Raw genomic sequence first — 22,021 nt, forward strand, 5'->3', positions numbered from 1 at the left:
GCCAGTGCTACCATTTATGTGTCCTGTTAAAAATGGAGATTTTCAAGGGGGTCTCTATAGTCTTAGCATTCAGGATACCAAGGCACAAGGGGTTGATGTTCGAGGACAACCTGGGCTATGTAGGGAGACTGTCAAGAGAAAGTAAGGAGGTTGAGAACACGGACCTACCTGGTCTGGATCCCAAGGCAGGAGTTGCTACGCCTGAGCTACTGTGACAGGGTCTCATGGGCTTCCTCACCTTGACGCTCTCCACAGAGCACTTGTACTCTTGCTTGGGTCAGCATGCTTGCTGTCCAAACTACTCAGTTGCCTACCTTTCTGCGTCGACCGTGAAGACCTGCTGAGCCCAGTCAGGACATGCTGTTCTGAGCAAGCCCAAGGTTCTCATAAAGAGGCGGCTCCCTTCTGAGTCTTCCAGCCACCTGCTCCTTTTTTATGGTTTTGAGACAGTCTGTCTATGCCCTGGGCTGTCCTAGAAGTCAATTAAGAGGCAGAGACCTCTACCTTCCCAAGCAGTTTGAGTAAAGGCAGTCACCACCATGCCTGGCTTACCAACTTTTGATTCTAGGACAGTTGTCTGTGTGTGTGGTGAAAAGAACCCACTGGGTCCACGTCCAGATCACTTGCAGCCACCACCTGCTCCTCAGCACTCTGCTTCCCCTGAACCTTTCCCTAGTGTTTAAGTGTGGGCAGTGTCGTGTCACGGGGTTTTCTGTCACTAAGCACATCCGCAGAGTAGCCACATTACATCCTAACTCAGGCTTCCGTTTTACCCCAAACCCTGGAATCCACAGAATCTCCAGAGCTGTTGGTCCAGGGGTGCAGCTGCTCTTGTTTGCATGTCTGATGTCAAACCATAGGCCTTTGTGTTTCTGGGAGATTGTCTGTCTTCATCCACTTCCAGCTGCTGTTACATCATCTCAGAGTGTGACTGCTGCTCACCCCTGGCTGTCCTTGACACTTGTGCAGCCACCCTGCCTTCCTATGCCTCTCTGGCTATAAGCAAGTGGATACCTCACAATTATGACAGGTCACAATGTGGGGCCAGATACAGTGGAGGCAGGAGGATCGTCAAGGCCATAAGTAAAGCAAGATCCTGTCCTCTAAAATAAAACAAGAAACAAGAGAGGCAGGTTATGAGACAGAGCAGCAGCAGAGGGCTCTGCATAGACAGAGTCTGCAGGTGCACTCTTCTCAGGCCATGCTTAAAAGCTGCCTACAAGGTGGTGGCAGAGAAGCACCAGGACCCCAGAAGCCCTGGGCTCCACAGGCTCTGAAATCCTGACACATCCTTTGCTCCTAGTGGATGCTGGAGGAACGTGGTTCGTCCTCCATAGCTCAGCTGATGGCAAGCCAACTACAGAAACCTTGCCGTTTGACAACAGGCTTTATTTTTATACCTCACACAGACATGGCACCAAGGGCTGACAGCTTTGGCTAGGAGACAGGGAGGCCAAGGGCTCTGTATGCTTGAGCTTGGCTCCCGCTGCTCATGGTGAACTCCTGCTGTTTCCATATCACCGTGCAGTCGACCTTGCTTAGCAGCCTACAACTGTCCCAAGGGGCACAGAGGACAGCCTACCAGGGCTCGCATGTCCATGGGTTACTTGTCTACAGCTTAAATAGTAGTTTTTTAGACAGTAAAGACACATGGATTTTGAAAACCGCCTGATGAGGTCATCAGAAAATAAAGGATTTTTCTGAGGAAAAAAAATCTGATCTTTTCAAATACCTGACAGATGCCATCAAGAATAAGCGTTAAGGTATAAAAATACTATATATATATATATATATGTATATGTGTATATATATATATATATGTATATATATATATACACACACACACACTAACAAGACAGCAACAAAATACACCACATTCTAAAGCAAAGTGGCCTTTATGACCTGGTATCACCTTCCGTTCTGACGATAACATTTTTAGAATAGTCCCAGAGCGACACTGTTTAGAAATGGGAGGGGAGCTGGGCAAGCACACCTGGTTGTGGTCTTGCAACTCTTAACCTGAAGCCAGCTCACGGTCAGTTCTTTTGGTTTAAAAAAGTTTATATTTCACAGAAGGCCAACACAAAATCCAAAAAAACTTGATAAACCTTTTTGTGTCTGTCACTCCCAATACAGGTAAGTCATAAAGAGTACAGCAAAAAGGCTCTGGTCAGTGTTCTCACAAAAGACAATACAAAGTGCTCAGATGAAGGGAGGGCAGGTAGCATGCCCAGGACATAAAAAGTCTGTAAATATAATCTTAGTATATACAAAACCTGGTGAGAAGAATTCTCCAAGATTCTTCGGCCTAAGTGAAGCACAGATAGGATTATACTCAGGTTACCCTTGCCTTTCTTCCCACCGTTGACATCAGGTCTCCCACACCTCGGCCACCAAGTCCCCACTTTCAGAAGGATTAGAAACTAGCCTGGCTGGCATGTCCACTCTGAGCTGACTGTTGACTAGTGTTCATTCCTAGATATGGATGGCATGGAGCCTGGCCAGGGTCACATCGCTGCCTTGCTGATACTCAGCACTTACCTTACTAGGTGGAGTGATTTTACTATGGGTCAGCCTTAGTCTGGAGGAAAACAAATTGTTGGGAAGAAAGCAGCTTGGGCTAGGGCCGGGCCTAGAGGCCCACAGACCGTGCCAGCGTCATCTAATTCCCCGGGTATCTCTTGTATCACCTAGCTTCGAATCTTGGGCAAAGAAATGGTACCAAAATGTAGGCTTTGAAGCGAGCTGGAGTAGACTGCCTGCCTCTGCTGGCCAGATGATCTGGGCTGAGAGGGTTTGGGGCTGGAGCCCAAAGGACCTCAGGCAGCTCTAGAGCAGCTGGTGCTAAGCGCTTTCCTTTCATGCTGCCTTCATGGCTCAAGGGCTCTCAGCCTGCATAGGCCTTCTTCCTGCCTTTCTGCTCTCCCTGGGTAGGGTATAAAACAATAAAACTATCTGGGAATGGCTCTGCCCTCCATCCTCTCTGCAAATTGGCCACTCCTTAGGGATGCATGGGGGAAGATGGGTTGTGACGGAAAATCTGAGAGCCCAGGCTTAAGGGATGGCCAGGTTCTCCCTGTCAGGCTGTGAGGTGATTCCAGGCAGGAAAGGTAGCTCCCATACTAAGCTAACTCTTCCTTCATCATGGAAAACTCTCAGGTTGTACAGTTTTCCCTACTGGCTCTGGCCTCTGTATGCATAACTATTTCAAGTACATCCAGGGTAGAAAGTGAATCCTAGCCTGCTGCTCTGTCGCAGGGACCAGCCCTGCACGAGCCTCTGTGCTGCCGCAGCTCTGTGGCAAACTCCAGGAGGCCTGGAACAGAGTGTTCAGCCACTGGTCAAGTCACTTGCCTTCTACATCAGGAAGCTCCCTATTCCCTAAGATGCACACCGGATGCTTACTTTTTTAGCTTCTCTACCGTCTTACCAGCGGCTGGTTTCAGTTTTTTAAGAGACATGCTTCGCATGTAAATTTGCTGACTACTTCTGGCCACTGTGTCTTTGCTCGGGAGAGACCCTGCTTCTGTGCTTTTAGGGACTTGGGTTTGGTAAAAAACAGCCAGAAGATGTTGCAGGCGGAGGGTAAGAAAGTACTCACTAGGCAGGGGAGTCACCAGCTGGTCAATTCTTCCTCTAGAACTTAAGTTAGAAAAAGAATGCAAACTTCCAGGAGTACATCAAGGGGATTCAGATGGGGCACCTTACCAAGTGGACAGCCTAGAGAGCCCCCTTCAAGTGTTGAGACTGGGCTAGCCTGTGAGGGTAAGTTCAAGGAGCACTGTCACCAAGAAGTCAGATCTTCTTTCCACTCAGCTTCCTAAAGTAGTATTCAGACCGGAGCAGACCGCTTCACGTTACCAGCCGTTATCTTTGATCATGTGGGCAAGTTCAATAATAAATTTTCCTTCCTTGTATTTCTGACTGCTCTCAAAGGCATGTTCCTTGAGGGGAAAGTAGAGAGAAGGTTTAGGATGCATGTTCACTTTCCTGCCATACTATACACACTTTTGGTAAACAGCGGCGTTAGCTCTAGGCCCAGGACCCACGGGGCAGTGCAGGATGGCTGAGTGGTTCATTACCCTTATGAGCAATGCTAACTCAGTTCTGTTTCTGGGGCTGGGGCTGTGGCTCCGTGTGCTGACTGGTGCACCTGTGGGCTCTTCTCCTCAGCACCACACACTGCTCAGCATAGTAGTGGGGACGGCAGTGCCCAGGTGAGCCTGTGTTTGCAGACCAGAGTTTAAGATGGGCATTTGACTGCCCTACACCCAATGTTTTATTATTGTTATGGAGGGGCAGACACATGCACAGCCTTCTGGAATCTTCTTTCATTGTGGGTCTGCAGATGGGATGCAGGTCATCACACATCTGCACAAGGCTTCCACCTGCTAAGCCATCCTGCCGGCTATTTTATTTCATTTTTTTTAAAGATTTATTTATTTATTATAGATGAGTACACTGTAACTGTCTCCAGACACACCAGAAGAGGGCATCAGATCCCATTACAGATGGTTGTGAGCCACCATGTGGTTGCTGGGAATTGAACTCATGACCTCTGGAAGAGCAGTCAGTGCTCTTAACCGCTGAGCCATCTCTCCAGCCCCCATTTTATTTCATTTTTAATTTATTTTTATGTGCATAGGCGTATCTTTGTATATCTCCTTTGCATATATCTGTGCATCATGTATGTGCAGTTCTCACAGAAGCCAGAAGACAATGGAACGGTGTGAGCTGCCTACCTGATGTGGGTGCTGGGATCTCTGGAAGAGCAGCTAGTATTCTTAACTGCTGGGGAATCTCTCCAGTCCCCTTTATTCTGAGACACAATTTATCACCGAACCTAGGGTTTGTGCTCAGCTAAACTCATTCTGGCCCTCCTCACCACTAGGGTTATGAACGTACACTGCCACACTCCGCTGTCACGTGTGTGGCAGTGGTCTGCACTCATCCTCATGCTTGCATAGCAAGCACTTTACTGAGTCATCTTGTCATCTTCCCAGTCCACAGCAGACCACTTATGGGGGTATAGCCGTGGAGGCTCCCTTAGCATGTTATAGCATGAAGCCTGTGGAGATGTATCCCACACACACACTTGTCAGGGGTGAGGCCTGGCTGTCAGATACAGGCAGTCCCAGCAGCAGTGGTGGGCAGCATGCTGCCGTGACTACAGGGAGGACAAAGAGGAACAAAAGGATCGGGCAGGTGAAGGGCTGGGCCCCCAGGCCTTATGCTGTGGGGGTTTGTTTGTCCTTTGCAGTTCGTGAGGAGTTTGGAAGAGCATATGGTCAGGAGTTCAAGGAAACAAGAGCAGGCTACCCTGACCCATGAGAATCCAGAGCTCAGAAGAAGGCTGAGAATCTGGTCCAGGAGGTAAAGTACCATCCACACAAGCCAAGGAGTAGAGCTTGGTTTCCTAAAACCCATGTAGCAGCAGGCCAGATGCCACAGCTGCCTGGAGTCAGAGTTTGGGAAGCAGACAGGAGATCCCTGAATCAAGATGGCGAACTTAAAAACTACCAGAACCAGTGAGCTACCTTAGTAAATTAAGCAGATATTGAGGAAACACCTGACAGCAGCCGGGTTCCAGGTGTGCACATCACAAACACATGCAAAAAGAAAAAAGAAAGGCACAAAGCAGGCCTTTGGGTGTCACTCAGGGTCACTACTGCAAGGTAGCCAGGTGGCTTCTGTCAGGAGCTACGCTGAGGCAGAGGTACAAAGGCCTCAGAACCACAGCAGGCCGGGTGCTCTCAGGACACACAGGGGGGCGGCAGACTGTCTAGTCTTTGCAGGAGAGGGGTCCTCAAACTCCAGGACTGGAAAGAAGGCAGAGCCAACAGTGACAAGCATTGTCTTTGAGATGTCAATTAGTTATGGAGGGAAGCTGGAGGAGCTGGAGGAGAGCAGGTGAAGGTCTGAGAACAGAACTTTGGAAGAACCCGGGGACTGCCCTAACTCTCGTGTCTGAAGAGTGTCATTGGTGGATAACATGTGCTCCGTCCTGTGCTGTCCCTGTCTTTGTTCTGAGACAGGGTCTTTACCCCAGGAACTTCTGAGCTCATATGCCTCCCCCTCCCGAGTGCCTGCCCCACTTTAAAATAAAAAGATTTATTGATTATTTATAAGTACAGTGTCGCTGTCTTCAGACACACCAGAAGGGGGCATCAGATCTCATTATATATGGCTGTGAGCCACCATGTGGTTGCTGGGATTTGAACTCAGGGCTCTGGAAGAATAGTCAGTGCTCCACTTTGTTTTTTGAATTGTGTTTAGACCATCTGTGTTCTGTGGTGCTCTCAATGGAAAACTGGCAAGAACTGGTTCTTTCTTCCTCCCAGGTGGATCCAGGGATCAGGTTTGGTGGCAGGTGCTTTTATCCACTGAACCTCGTGGCTTTCTCCACAACCTGTTTTATGCCGTTCTGGGAACAGAACTCTGGGCTTTTTATGTACTAGAAAAGCTCTCCCCTCTGAGCCACGTCCCCTGGGAGCCTGCAGTGTTTGTTGATGGCCACCGTCCCTCCCAAGTCCAGGTACTTACATATTTCCACCCGAGTGTGGTCTTGCAGTTCTCACAGTAGATGTCGGCCACTGCATGCAGCCCAGTTAGAAGGACTCTCTCCTCAGCGGGGCCGCAGCCCACATTCACCCTGTCAAGACACAGGGTGGCTGTGCTGGAGGTCTCCCTGCCCAGTGCCCCTTCCCCTCCCCTACACATCATTAAGTACACCAGAACAAACTTGCCCAGATCACAGGCTTTATGGCTCGCCTACCCCTACTTTAACAAGAAGGAATTGGGTTTCTTTTTTTTTTTTCCTTTTTCTTTATGGTGGTTGGGATCAAATCTAGGGCCTCAACATGCACTCTACTACAGAGCCAGCCCACCAAGGGAATCCTAAAGTGTCAGGGTTGGAGGCTAAACTCTCAGACACAACGACTGCATCAGAAACACAGATTGCAGGAGGGTAGATTCTGCCCAGTTGATCATGGTGCTGACTGGTACGGCTCAGATAAACATTTTGGCCCTTAATAACTGAGCAGGCAGAGAGACAGAGCCAGGCACACTAGTGACAGCACGTACTCACACAGAGTTGAAGAGGTAGGCTCGCCCCTGGCTTCCCTGAAAGGACTGCAAAGAAAGGGAGGAGGAAGTGTTAGCAGGGGCTCGGGAAGACACCTGGCAGCGTGGCTTTCTGGGACATTGGAGGGGCCAGGTGCAGTCACTTCACTTCGGCTACCAATCACCCCCACAAGTGCAATTCCTGAGGCTGTGTGGATTGTGCATCTGCTGGGACAGGTTATAAAAGCACAGTGCCAAGTGACAATTCTGCATCTAGACTTCATCACTGCCATTGTGCAGTTGGTTGTGTGCACCACGAGTTCACAGCAAACCAGAGCTGGCCTGGGCACCCCTTTAGCCCCAGTTAGTCAAAGAGGCGGAAGTAGGGAAGATGCTGGTGCTTGGAGAACAGTTAAAAGAGAAAACCTGGTGAATCAGCTTTACACGGAGGGCTCTGTAGGCTTAGGTAGCTCCTCAGGCTCTTCTCATCTCTCAGGAGAGGGTATCAGACCCTATGGAACCAGAGTTAAGGAAGCTGCCCGCCATCACGTGGGTGCCAGGACCCAGTGCAGGCCCTCTGCAGAGTAGTGAGCACTGGGAACTGCTGGGCTGACTATGACACCTTCTAACCTGATTCTGACAGCCCACAATCTTCCAGTACTAGACAAGGAGACATTTCTGCACTTTTTCACTGACATTAAACCAAAATGAAAATCCCAGCCTGAGCTGAACATACACATCTGTAATTCCAGAACCTTGGAGGTCCAGTGGATTGACCACCGTAAGTTCAAGGCTAGCCTGGCCCATGCTGTGAGTCCCAGGCAAGTCAGGGTCACCCTAGCTAGACCCTGTCTCAGAAAAGTTGAAAGCAGTCACAGCCTGTGCCTGCCAGGGTGTCCTGTACCTGTGGCTCAGCCACGTGGGAGGCTGAGCATGGGGGAACTGAGGTCCGGCCCAGTGCAGATCGTCTACAAACGGGGAAGGGGCTGGAGAGATGGCTCAGCAGTCATGGACACGTGTTGCTCTTACTGAGGACTCATGTTCAGTTCCCAGCACCTACTTGGTGGCTCACAACTATCTAGCTGGGGTGGTGTTTGACACTCTCTTTTACCTTCATGGGCACCAGGTATGCAAAGACATACATGTAGACAGAACATGCAAAAATAAACCTTAAAACTTAAAAAATGGCCAGACATGCACGCCTTTAATCCCAGGCTTCAGCCGGCAGAGGCACTTGGATCTCTGTAAGTTTCAGGCCATCTAGGGCTACAGAGTGCGAACCTGTCAAATATATTTAAAGGGTGGGCTTGGAGGGTTGGCTCAGCAGCTCAGAGCACTCGCTGCTCTCGTGGAGAGCCTGATCATGACTCCCCGCACCCACACGGTTCACCACCTCTGTAACTTCAGTCTTGTAGGGACTCAATGCCCTTTCTGACCTCAGCTGGCACTCATCACATACCCTTTAAAAGTGAAAGTCATGACTGCGTGCACCTGTGACCTCAGTGCTGGGCGGCCAGGCAATGGATCCCTGGGGTTTGCTGGTCCAGCTGGTTCTGCCAGCTCCAGGTCCGGTGAGAGGTCTAATCTCAGGAAATAAGGTGGCTCGTGATGCTGGGCACTACACAAGTGCTCTGCCACTGATACATTTCGATTTTAAAGTTTAATTTTTAGCTGAGCATAGTGATGAGTGTCTTTAATCCCATTCAGGAGGCAAAGGCAGGGAGGCTCATTGAATTTGAGGCCAGCCTGATCTACTAAGAGTGAGTGTTCAGGATGAGAGCTATGCAGGATGAGAGAATTCCGTCTAAATAAATAAGTAAATAAATACTAGAATACAGGTTTCAGCTTTAAAAGGAATATCCCCTAAAGTGATTTTATAGGATTTTATGTTCAGTTTTTTTCTTAAATGAGTATGGTGTTCTGCCTCAATGTATGACTCTGTCAGGTCTTCTGGAATTGCAGTTACAAACAGCTGTGAGCTGCCATGTGGGTGCTGGGAATTGAACCCAGGTCCTCTGGAAGAGCAGTCAGTGCTCTAACAGTTGAGCCATCTCTGCAGCCCCTTTATGTTCAGTTTTCAGTTTTCCTGACACTGCGGTCTAGACCCTGCACACCCTTCAGCATTGAATTCTTCCTTTGCTTGTACACTGTGCAAGCGCTTAGGTTTTCCACAGGAGCAGCTGGGAAGAGATGACTCGGGAGGCCTAGCTACTCTGTTGTAGCATGAGTCATCTGAGGTGACAGGAACTGTGAGCATCCCCATGAGTTAACGTCCCAGATGCAGGATATACTGGTGCAACATTTAATCCCAGGACTCTTGAGACAGAGGCAGGTAATCTCTGAGTTCAAGGCCAGAAATGGCTGCATATTGAGATCATGTTTTGGTTTTTTTAAAGGAAAGGGCTGCCTCAGATCAGAGCACTCCTTGCTATGTGACAAATAAGGACTAGAGACTGGCGAGCTCCATAGAGGTGGCTGGAATCTACTTTCAACGTGTGTGAACCTCAGCCTCACTGTACCCTAAGCAGGAGGCCCACTCAGGAGAGGAGAGCTGCCATGGCTGTTGCTGAACGTTCTCCAAGGCCCACAGGCTGAAGGCTGGGTCCCGGTAGTGCTGAGGGAGCCTGAGGCGGCAGAGACCCGTGGAAGGAAATTCAGTCACTAAGCAAACCTCCAAGGCTACGGGGACTCTGGTCTCTTCCTTTTTGCTTTCTGCTCTCTGCCACACTTTCCTATCATGGAGGGAGGGACACCTGGCCACTCGTGGAAATCTCTGGAACCATAAGACAAACCTTTTTCTTTATTGAGCTCCTTGTACCTTGTTACAGGGACACAAAGCTGAAAGCCACCTTCATCACCCACCCCCAGCTCTAGAGCAAGTTCGATATCTCTCGGCAGTCTATGTACTCTTAAGAATTATTTGTGGCATCTTCCGTCTTGCCATGGTTCAAATCACTCACTTCCTGGCGCACATCTGCTCTTCATGCAAGCTTTAAAAGAGCTGACATAAAAACCATTTCTCAGATTTCTTGTGTGCCCTACCCCTGATGCACGATGTGCTCGGCAAGCTACAAAATCAAATGGCGGCACATGGTGCCCGACTGACTACTGGCTTAGGTGACAGATCCTGGCAAACTGCAGTTGTCTCTAAGCTGGCAAAGCCCTGTGGTGCTGCTGGCCACTGCCTTACACTTTGTTTTTGAGGGAGGGGACGTATCACTATGTATCAGGCAAGCCTAGAATTCAGAGATCCTCTTGCCTCTGCCTCCCTGGTGGGGCTGCAGGGGTACGCAAGCCTTCTTTTTATCAGTTTTGAATCCAGATCACTTGCCTTGGAGATGAGCTCATCGTGATTGGCCAGATGGGCTCTGCAGTGGATGCAGCTGTAAGTTCTGTGACAGTGTGGCAGATAAGCTTGGAAAGTTTTGGACTTGGTCATTTTTACCATGTCTGCTGGGCACTTGTCACTCGGTTCTGGGCCAGCTCTGGAGGAGCTAGGGCTCTGCCGGACTCTCCGATAAAAACACCGAAAAGCATGCGCAAGAGCCGTTGCTGGTCAGGAGGGCGTGTGGTGCGGTCCACACACTGGGACAAGAGAAAGCCAGTGCAACCTGCAAGCAAATCAGACAGACTCTGCTTTACACGGCGGCATCAGGCACTCGAGGAGGCCTGCCTAGGGTGCAGACATTCTGAAAAGGAGCAGGCCTAAAAGCGAAAGACCTGATAGATCTAATCCTTTCTATTTTGCAAGGCCTCATGCGTAGGAAGCAGGCAGAAGCTGGTCATAGAGGCTCTGTGGTTTTTTGTTTGTTTGTTTGTTTTTTTCAGACAGGGTCTCACTCTGTTATCCAGGCTGGCCTTAATCCTCCTTCTTCAGTCTCCTCTGAGATCTAAGTCTTTACGAGAATATCAAAAGAATGCTAGCATTGTGATGGTTTGTATAGGAGTGGCACTATTAGAAGGTGTGACCCTGTTGGAGTAGGTGTGTCACTGTGGGGTGGGCTTTAAGACCCGCATCCTAGCTGCCTGGAAGTGAATCTTCTCCTAGCAGCCTTCAGGTGAAGATGTAGAACTCCTCCTGCACCATGCCTGCCTGGATGCTGCCATGTTCTCACCTTGATGATAATGGACTGAACCTCTGAACCTGTAAGCCAGCCCTAGTTAAATGTTGTCCTTGTAAGAGTTCCCTTGGTCATGGTGTCTGTTCACAGCAGTAAAGCCCTAAGATAGACAGACAGACAGACAGACATGCACACACAAACATACACACAATCTAAAAGATAATCCTTTTTTTTTTTAAAAGATCAAAGTAAATGGGGCTGGAAAGATGACTCAGTAGTTAGTGGCTGACTGTTCGTCCAGAGGGCCTGAGTTCAACACACTGGCCTTTCTCTTGTCTCAGCCATCCACGTGCCTGGGACTTCTGGGGGACTCTCACCTATATAGACACAAGGTGTTCTTGACTGATTAGCTTGGGTCCAGGTTATATATTAAACGTTTCAAGCAGAGGGCTGGAGAGAGAGTACAGTGACTAAGAAGACTTGCTGCTCCTGAAGAGGACCAGGGTTTAGTTTCCAGGACCCACATCCGGCAGGGCATAAGTCCAGTTCCGGGAGATCTGAGGCCCTCTTCTGGCCTCTGTGGATACTGCACACAAATGGTGCTCATAAAGACACACACACACACACACACACACACACACACACACACACACACACTCGAAAAATTAAAAATATTTTCCAAGGAAGCAGGCAACTTTAAGAGGCTGCAAACTCTTGAGTGGCTAAATCACCCTGAGAAGTAAGGAACTCAGTACAGTGCATGCTGTGCACATGGACCCACAGTAAGCCATAGGCACTATGAAGCTCTGCGACCTCAGCCAAGAGCCTGGCCTCCCCGGTCCCAACTGCACACTCAACCTTATTCAGAGACTGTGATGGTAGGGTTTCATTGTCAGCTTGTTTTAAATTAGGATATCTGGAATTCTCATTTGAACTGTCGTCCAGAGCAGACAGACCTCTGTCCACATCTGTGAGAGACTGTCTGACTATGAAGTGGGAGGCCCAGCTCACTGTGGGCAGCACTGTCCCTAGGCAGGTAGGTCTGAGCTAGTGGAGAACTGGAGAGACGCCTCCGTGGCTGAGGTCACTTGGCTGTCAACTCCCAGCACCCATATGCAGCTCACAACTCTAACCTCCAGATCCAGAGAATCTGACACCCTCTTCTGGCTTCCACACATGTGTGCCGGCAAAATTCCCATAGACACAAATCAGAAATAAATAAACAAAAGGTAGCTGAGCCTAAGCCAGGGGGTGAGAAAGCCAGGAAGCAACCTTCCTCAGTAGCTCCTGCCTCCAGGTTCGTGCCTTAACTTCTCTCAATCATGGAGTATGATCTGACAGCGTAAGATGAGATCCACCTACTCCTCCCCAAGCTGTTTCTGGTCACAGGGTTTATTTATCACAGCACAGAAAGCAAATTACAACAGAGACCTTCACTATGTGGCCGTGCTCTCCGGGCATCCTTACCTGGAGGCCGTGCAGGGTTAATGGCCGGAAGGGGAGACATCCACACTGAGCCCACTACTGTGTGCCACTTCCAGTCTGTGGGGGACTCATTTGCCCATCCCCAAAGCTCCCTTTCCTAACCCCAAGCACGCCCATGCCACACACGCAGTGCAGAGACCGCAGCTACTCCGACTAAATGAACAACTCTGCCTGCCCTTCTCTGACGGCCATGTGGCCTCCATCAATCCTGATCTAACAGTCTGCCTATGTATCACAATCCCCAAGCAGCTCCTACCCGGCCTGGGCTGCTCTCTGGATTCCCCCGGCCAGGGCAGTGCCTCATGGAGACTCCAGGTCACCTCAGAGCTCTCACTTATGGCCCAGCTGTGACAGCAGCCATCCCGGAAGGCCTGGTGCTCTGTGAGTCAGCAGAACTAGGCCTTCCACTAGAAGCCGTGCAATTGGAAAACAACTGCAAAGTCTAAGGAGCAATTAGGAACCACTGTACAGTCCTGGGGAAGCAAGCGCTAGCCAGATGAACCAAGCCTACAGGAAACACACCAGAATCCCTTGAGCGTGGAGGGCATCCATCTCCACAGCAGACAGACAATGGTGTTTGCTTTTTTCCTTCCCCCTAGCAAACCAATATACTGTGTTCCGGAAGTCTTCACCTAAAATAAACACATATTTTAAGAGTCTGTGGACCAGGCTCATGTCCATGTGGTGCGATTTTCACACTGACGACAAGATACTGAGGAACACAATGAAGCTAAGGGGCTCTGGACGCCGGAGGGTACGAAGCATGGTGCTGGGGTTCCCCTCTAGCCAGCCACACCTCCCTTCGTCTGTCAGGGGCTCACTGTGGAGCTGCGGCTACCCTGGAACTTCATATGTACATAGGGCTCTGCTTGCCCTGCCTCCCAACTGCTGGGACTAAGGCTCCATGCCCTTCGCAGCACCAGCCTTCTCCAGACAGCTCTAACTGCTCTAGTACCACCACTAACAAGCAGGTGAGCTTGGGCCGCTCTGTAATTTTATTTGCTATTTGGAAGACTGACTGAGCCTAAGAATTTGGAGCCAGCATGGGTAACAGTGAAGCCTCCTGCAGATTAGGAAAGTTTTGTCTAGAACACTTCTGGCTGTATGTCTCTGCACTGGAGTTTACACTTGTCTTTTTACTCCATGTATGCCTGTTAACGATGTGTGGGACCCAGGCCCTCAATTCTAATAGGAGGATCTCTCCTGGAGACAAAACTGATCTCATTCCTATTCCATATCGAACTGGCTTCTCCAGCACCCTTAGCTCTCTGCCTACTCAGGCCCTTTTACCTGTCCCCAAATCCTTAGCTAAAATCTCTGTCCCACTGGCCCAGCATGTGTAAGATTGGGCTTCGCGTGCTACAAATGGTCTGCTTCTTTATATTTGAAACTTCTGGTACCCTGTCAGCCTCCATCAAGAAAGATACATAAGACCACCTAGCCTTGTGCCTCCATCCCCGCCTCTACACAGGCACTTGTGGGACTGAAGACAGACCTCAGAGCATCTGCTGCTGACACAGAGTGCCAAAGTAACAATGTTGGTTAATAACAATGCAAAGAGAGCCTGGGACGTAAGGACAGATCCTCCTCAGTTACTTAGTCTGACCAAGTGTACCATAATAGAAGGGTGGGCTGAGCTGGGAACTTCTCATCTGTGTGTGTAACGGGGATGGAACCACGGGCCTCACACATGCTCTACCATCTAGCCACAACCCCAGCTCTTCGGCAACATTATGTTAACCTAAAGTTATTCTAAAATTACGTTTATTTATAAAATTGGAGCTGTGGAAGAGCACTCGCCTACAATGCATGAGTCCCTGACCACGATTCAGATTGGTCACTGGCATGATTCAACTACAGTTATCTACTTACGAATTTATTTTTAGTGTTTCATATGGGCCAGCCCCTGGGCTGCTACATATCTGTGGTAAGGCAAGAATTTACTCTAATCCCTAAGAAGACACGCTAACCACATAGTGCCCTAGCGAGGAACACAAAGGCCTAGAGATCTCGGTAGCAAAAATCTTCAAATACACCACCACTGTCTTTTATGGGCCCACAAACTATGGCTAGAGAGAGGGGTTGACATTTTGGAGCACTGGCTGCTCTTGTGGAGGGCCCTGGTAGGATTCCCAGCATCCACGTGGTGGTTCATAACCACCATAACTTCAGCTCTAGGTTATCTGATACCCTTTTCTGGCTTCTGTAGGTACCAGGTACACACACGGTGACTGTAACTACACGCAGGCAAAACATTCATACACATACATAAGTATATGTGCGTACGTTTATTTATTTATATCCCACTCTATACTTGTACACTGGCACCCACTGAACCAGCTCCTATGGGAGAGGGATGCGGCTTTTGCAAACATTTGCAGAGGTAAAGGCCATGGGTGATGAGTGGGGGCGGCTTAGTCTGAAGGGCCTGGAAAGGTTCCCCAGAGGAGGTAAGCCTGTAACTTCAGTGTAGAGAGCAAGGAGGCAGTGTGTTCAATTCTTAGACACATCAGTTACGGTGAATACATTTTGGATAATTAGAAAGCAACTGGATTAGAAGGATTCTGGGATGAAAAATGGTATTTCCAACGTTTATTATCTATTCAAAACAGAATTCTGCTGGCTTTCTATCCTGGGGCTCAGCACACGATGTGGACGTCGACGATGACCATTTGTGCAGGTACTGAGTACAGAATATCCTATTTAGTTGCCACTATTCGTAATTTGCATTAATAAAGCCTAGAGCCACAAGTGGTAAACAATGAGAACAATTCCTTTTAGTTATTATTGTACAAGCAACTTGAAAATGCCACCCCTTAATAGTATTTTATTGGAGGTATCTTCTGTATTTATTTCTTTTCCCATTTTTTTTAAGGTAGGGAAAAAACAATAGGGAGGAGAAGGGGGGGTTAAAAAAACTTCAAAAAAAAAAAAAAAAGAAGAAAGGAAGAAAGAAAAGAAAGGAAGGAAGGAAGGACGGACGGAAGGAAGGAAGATTTTTGCGTTGTCTTCCAATGAACCAAATACCTACACTTCGGAAAATCAGAACAAAAAGTCAAGGCGTCCTCCGCACTCCCGCCCCGCCCGCCTGCGCCCAACAGGTGCTTCCCCGCCTCCCGGAGCCGCAGCTCCTCAGGTCTCTGCAGAGCGAGCACCCGGGGCCCACCCGTACTCACGGCCGCTCGGCGGTCCGCGGCAGGGTCCGCTGCGCCCATCCGGCCCAGGCTCGGTCAGCGCGGGCTCAGTTTTCAAGCGGTCCTAGTAGGACCGGGGACGCGCTCCGGCCGTTGGCGCCCTGTCCCGGCGCGAGGCATCCTCCTGCCGCCGCCTCGCGGGCCGCCTACCCTTTGTTTTGGAGCCGTAGCCCGGCCCAGCCGCCATAAACGGCCTCGGAACGCGGCGCTGGCCAATCAGTGTCCGCGCCACGCCCTCGCGTTCCCGCCGCTCCGCCCCTCCCCGCTCTCCGCCCCTCGCCCTGCCCCATGCTTCCACGCGCGCCCTGCTGCGCTTCGGGTTCTAGGCTGGAGCTTGTCCTGGTGGAACCCACCAGGGGCCGTATGGACCGGGCCTGGAGAGGAACCCAGGCGACCCGGCAGGTGGCTGGTCCGGTGGGGAGGTCCTGGGAAGGACAGGGGGCCGAGGTGTTCTACAGGTTTGCGCCTCAAGCTGCCAGCAGAAGGATCTTTGCAGCTGGGTCCCTAGAGCGCAAGGTTCTTCGCGCTCTCCATACCCACCACCCTTTCTCAACTCTCCAAGTGACACCTAAAAGCCTCCAGGTCTGCGTGGACTTGAACTATGGAACCCCAGATAAGATTTTCTGCTCACAAAACACAGGCAGTGCCACCCAGTCTCCATGTCCACATTTGTGCCTCTTATTTTTTCTTGACCTCTTTAGATAGAATTTTAAGTAAAATCACACGCAGAGAGTGAGTGTACACATTTTAATACGTACTTGCGCCCTCTAGCGTGTGTTTGTTAGCATTTCTTGTATTGAAATACCCCTAATTGATTAGATCGCAACCCATTGAGTTGTCATTTACTTAGTGACTCACTCTCCCGAGACTTAGTCTCTAATTCTGTATTCGTCCTAGCTAGGGAGTCTCAGGTTTTTTTGGCTTTTAAGATATGTTCTCTATGGTTTGAGCTCAATTATGCAGCTCAAACATGATTTTTTAAGCTTATTGTGTGAATAAACACGTGTGTATGCACACGCTGCATGTTGCGGAAGCCAGAGGTTAACTCTGGTTCTCACCTACCATATGGATCCTGGATTTGAACTCAGGTCATCAGGCTCGATAGCGGGCACCCTTATGCACTGTACCATCTGGCTGACCCTTCTATTTCTAAAGAATTCAATCTTTTTTTTTAAAAAAAATGGTTTCTTTATTTGTATATTTGTGTGTGTGTGTGTGTGTGTGTGTGTGTGTGTGTGTGTGCTAATGTGTCCCACATATGTGCATGTCTGTGGAGGCCAGAAGAGGGCATCGAATCTTCAGGAGCAATTTTGTACAGGCAAAAGTACAGGCAATTTTGAGTCACCCAAAGGGGTTCCTGGAAACACTTTAATTTTCATGGTGTGTGGGTGTGTGTGTAAGAAAAAGAGAGACAGAGACACAGACCTGTTGCATTTAAGAGATGCTTGCACAAGCATGAGTGGAAGTTTATTTCCTAGAGCAAGGGCAATTGACTAGGCAGGCATAGTGCTTGCACACCTTTAATTCTAGCAGAGGCAGGTGGATGTCTGTGAGTTTAAATCCATAGTGATTCCAGCCAGGGCTACATAGTGAGATGCTGTTCCAAAAAAAGAAAAGAAAGAAAAGATTTTTAAAGGTGGGAGCAATGGTTCTGAGGTTGAGAGCCCTTGCTGCTCTTGTAGAACCCAAGTTCATTTCCCAGACCTTATATCAGGTGACTCACAACTGCTGATGACGTCAGTCCTAGGGAATCTAATACCTTCTGACCTCTGTGGGTACGCGCGTGTGCACATGCACACACCGGCACGTACACACACATGCACGCACGCACGTGCACGCACGTGCACACACACGCACACACATGCGCACACACGCATACACATGCGCACACACGGGAGGCACACATATGCAGACACAGAAAAATCAACGTGAAAATATATACAATAAGTCTTTAAAAACAGAAAAAGATTTGATGTATCAGCAACTATTCACTCAGGGACAGTGGGGTCTTGCAACCCTGTCCCCTACCACGATAGAGTGTGTTTGGGCTCTGTTCCTTAGTCCAACAGCCATATCATGTTCAGAGAACTGTTACACAGACACCTTTCCAGTCTCCAGATATTACATTCTTTTTGCCCTGCCATCAGGGTGTTCCCTGAACTGTGGAGGGGTGGATACAGGTGTCCTGTTTAGGGTCCACGCTCAACAGTCTCTTTATTTCAGTCCTTTAACCAGTTAAACTGTTACCATTGGCCACATCAACAGAGGTGCCTCTGACCAGGGATGAGAGCCTCCATGAAACTTGTATTTTCAGAAAACATGAATATTTAGAAGGCAGTTTTAACACACATCCATTTAGCAGGTCAGCAGGCTTCTCCCGGAGCTGATGACATCACTAGAATGGTGGAGTTTTCTGTTTTGTTTTTCTTTCTTCTTCTCCGTCCCCCTCCCCCTCTCTTTCCTCCCTCTTCTCCCTGTCCCTGTCCCTCTCTCTCTCTCTCCCTCCCTCTTCTCCATCTCCCTCTCCTCCCTCTCCCTCTCCTCCCTCTCCATTTCTATCTCCCTCTCCCCTCCCCTCCCCCTCTCCTCCCCCTCCCCCTCCCTCTCCCCTCCCTCTCTTCCCTCTCCTCCCTCGTCCTCGTCGTCGTCCTCCTCCTCCTGCTCCTTCTGGCTTTTGATACAGGGTTTCTCTGTGCATTTCTGGAACTCTCCTTGTAGACCAGGCTACCCTCAAATTCAAGAGATCTGCTTGCCTCTGTCTTCTGAGGGCTGGAATTAAAGGCTTTGACCATTCATGCAGGATACCTCTGTTCAACATTTTTTTTTCGGAGCTGGCGACCGAACCTAAGGCCTTGCGCTTGCTAAGCAAGCGCTCTACCACTGAGCCAAATCCCCAAACCCTCTGTTCAACATTTTTAAGCAATGTTTCTGAGGGGCTGGAGAGATGGCTCAGTGGTTAAGAGAACTGACTGCTCTTCCAGAGGTCCTGAGTTCAAATCCCAGCAACCACATGGTGGCTCACAACCATCTGTAATGGGATCTGATGCCCTCTTCTGGTGTGTTTGATGACAGCTGCAATGTACTGATATAAATAATAAATAAGTAATTTTTAAAAAAATTAAAAAATTTTAAAAAAAGGAAAAAATGCCATCCTTTTAGAGCTCATGGAGATGTCTGGATCCTTTCAGTTTCAATATGTATGTAGCTGAAGGTGGCATAGGTAAACTTGAGATTCTAATGCTCAGCCTGCTGGGATTACAGGTGTGTCCTCCTGTAATTTTCAAGTTCCTTTTATCTTAGATGATTATACTTCCCTGTTTTTTTTTTTTTTGCTAAGTTAAAAACATTATTTCTTAAAAAAAAAAAAAGAAAGAAAAACAAACCAAACCCCTAAGATTCAGATGTAAACTAAAACTGTTGCACAGTAAGCCCAGGCCCCTGGCAATCAGCTACTTTGTGTGGGAATCACACTGCTTTCTGTGTCTCCTACAATGGGATCACAGTGACTGTCCTTTTGTGACTTGTTTCACTTCATGTGTTAATATCCAAGGCTCATCCATGCATGGGTTAGAATTTGTCTCCTCTTGAGGGAGTTATAATATTCTGTTGCCAATAGATCCACTTCTCTGTCTGTGGTTTCTGTGGATGCATTTCCCCATCTGACTGCTATGAACAATGATGCCCATGAGTGCACAGATATCTTCTCTATACCTTGCTATTTTTGTTGTTTGGTTGGTTTTTGAGACAGGCTTTCTCTGTGTAGTCGGGGCTGTCCTGGAACTCACTCTGTATACTATGCTGGCCTGGAACTCAAAGAGATCCACCTGTTAGGATTGGATTCCTGTGCCATCACTGGGGATTTAGAATTTGCTTTAAAATAAAAAAGGATACAATGTATTTAAATCATACCAGCCTCCTAACCTGGGCTGAATTCCTTTTTTTTTTTTTTTTTTTTTTTTGTTTTTTTACAACTAGCCAAAAATCTCTTTAATTTAAAGGATACTCTCAGCACATGCCAGATATTTATACAGAGACACATATAACAAAATCTCCTCCTTTTCTAAAAGCCATGTTATTCCATGGATAGGGTTTCACAGCAACCAGGGTAAATATCAATGTCCTATACAAGCTGCCTGGTTACCACTGACTACTAGAATGAATACATTATTGCCACTGTCGTCTAAACACTGGACTTTGGGGGAAATGTGCTTACAAAGAGTTCAGTGATTGGCTCAATGAGGTCTATTTACAAAGGTAGCCATTTCTGTTAGCAATAAATAATCCTGGCATCAATAGAGACGGTCTTGCTCATGCACACCCTGGACGGCCTCATGCTACTGAAATATGTACACCTCGCGGCTGCTTGACAGCTCTCCCACAGAGTCGAAGTGCGTTCGTCCTCCGGTGCTGGGCTGAATTCCTTAAACACTCTTCTCCTCTTGCAATTCTGCCCAGTTCAGTTTGTAATGCCTATGTGGCCTGGGGCTACATCCAGTCACTGGCACACCGTCAACCTCCCAAGGGCCACACTGCTGAGAATGACTCCCTTTCCTCTGTGGCCCTCAACTCCATGGTTACATGTGGGCCTCTCGAGCATCTCTGTAATCCATGCTGGAACGGTGCATGGTTTGGTTTTGAGCAGGAGCCACAGCTGATGTCAGTTCATGAGTGCAGGGTCCCTGCCATGGCCAGAAGGCACTGTCTTGCAGAAGTGGCTCTAGAGCAACAGAAGTATAAGGGTGAGTTTTTCAAGTATCTGGAATAATAGGCGTTCCAACTTGCCAACACCTAGAGTTACTGAAGCCTCTCCTAGACGCTCGGAGAATACAGAAAGCCAATGGTGTAAATTATATTACAAACTGAAGACGACAAATTCAGCTTATCCTGATTCACCATTTATGAGAGGCAATGAACTTGGTGACTCTGCATATAGAACTTTTGACAGTTTGTGGAAGAATAAGGGAAAAAAATGCTGCCGGTTGGTTGTCCTAGCCTCTCTGGATAAATTGGCAAAGACAAAGAATAGGCACCGTTAATATTAAGTAACCAACTTCTAGCATCTCAGAACACAGTGAGGGACAATGTATCCAGTGATAAAGCTGACCTCCTCCAGATGTGCATAAACAGCCTAAAGTTTTCTGACTGTGCCCTGGGAGAGAATCTTCTCTCCAGCAGCCTCAGAGGTCAAGGTGTAGAAAAGCAAACCAAAGCCCTCATTGTAAGACTGGCATAACGACAACTAAATTAACGTTTCAGCCTGGAAGATTAACGTAAGGGCATTGACTGGTAAAGCAAGGGATGCTATAACTTAGGGGTGGGGCTGTGTGGGACAACCGTACTGAAGCTGAGAACTTTGAACCCTCGGTTTCTCAAGGGTTTATCTCACCTGAGGAGGTGATTTCTTCTCCCTGAACAGATGTTCATCCTAGCCCCTGAACCATTGCCTTTTCTGACTTCCATTAGGAAATTAATCCTTCATTATCTGTTAAACCAGCAGTGAAGGAGATACCGGACGAGACAATGCTGACGTCCCTCGGGGCCCACAGTTGCCTCTAGACCTGTAACCAGACCTAAAGCTAAACAAGCTTTGAGAGAAAGTGTAGTGCACAGGGGAGTGGCCTACTCTACTAAAGAGCTTCATGAGTTTGATAATCCATTCCCACAGAAGTCTGAGGAATGTGTACGGGGATGGACTTTAGGGGTGGGATAATGGTGGAAAGAACATAAATTTGGATCAGGATGAGTCTATTGATGTGGGCTCACTGATAGAGACTGTAGGTTTAATCTGGAAGCTTGCACAGTTTAAAAAAAAGGGTCAAAAGTTTGTTTGAGTGAAGTATTTGTCAAAAGTGGGCTTACTGAAAAGGAGTTGGAGATGCCTGATATCCTTTGGTTTAGTATTGATGAAGGGATTTTAAGGCTCAGGGAAACTCGATATTAGAATAGGTACATTGTGTAAAACCTTACCCTCCATAATAAGAAGACCCAGAAGTGGGGCTGGAGGGATGGCTCAGTGGTCAGGAGCACTAGCAGCTCTTCCAGAGGACTTGGGCTCAGTTCTTAGCACCTGAACAACAGCTCCCAACTGCCTTCAACTCCAGTTCTACAGGATTTGTTGCCCTCATACAGAGATACATGAATGCATGTTGTCTAAGTTAGAGTTTTACTGCAGTGAACAGATATCGTGACCACGGCAACTCTTATAAGACAACATTTAAT

General features: G+C 48.4%; 1 protein-coding gene across 6 annotated transcripts; it reads right to left on the minus strand.

Moving 5' to 3' along the window:
- Positions 1 to 1,368: 1,368 nt before the first annotated feature.
- Positions 1,369 to 15,962, minus strand: Ypel1 (yippee-like 1). Of its 6 annotated transcripts, none has more exons than XM_087575220.1 (5): positions 15,785 to 15,962; positions 10,394 to 10,673; positions 7,084 to 7,131; positions 6,544 to 6,652; positions 1,369 to 3,944 (listed from the first exon to the last, which is right to left on the minus strand). In XM_087575220.1, exons 2-5 carry the CDS (start codon positions 10,408 to 10,410, stop codon positions 3,858 to 3,860), a joined length of 261 nt encoding a protein of 86 aa, XP_087431346.1. In that variant the 5' UTR covers positions 10,411 to 10,673; positions 15,785 to 15,962; the 3' UTR covers positions 1,369 to 3,857.
- Between the last annotated feature and the right edge of the window lie 6,059 nt (positions 15,963 to 22,021).

Source organism: Rattus norvegicus, chromosome 11 (assembly GCF_021556685.1).
Source record: "Rattus norvegicus strain SHRSP/BbbUtx chromosome 11, alternate assembly SHRSP_T2T, whole genome shotgun sequence".
Taxonomy (NCBI): domain Eukaryota; kingdom Metazoa; phylum Chordata; class Mammalia; order Rodentia; family Muridae; genus Rattus; species Rattus norvegicus.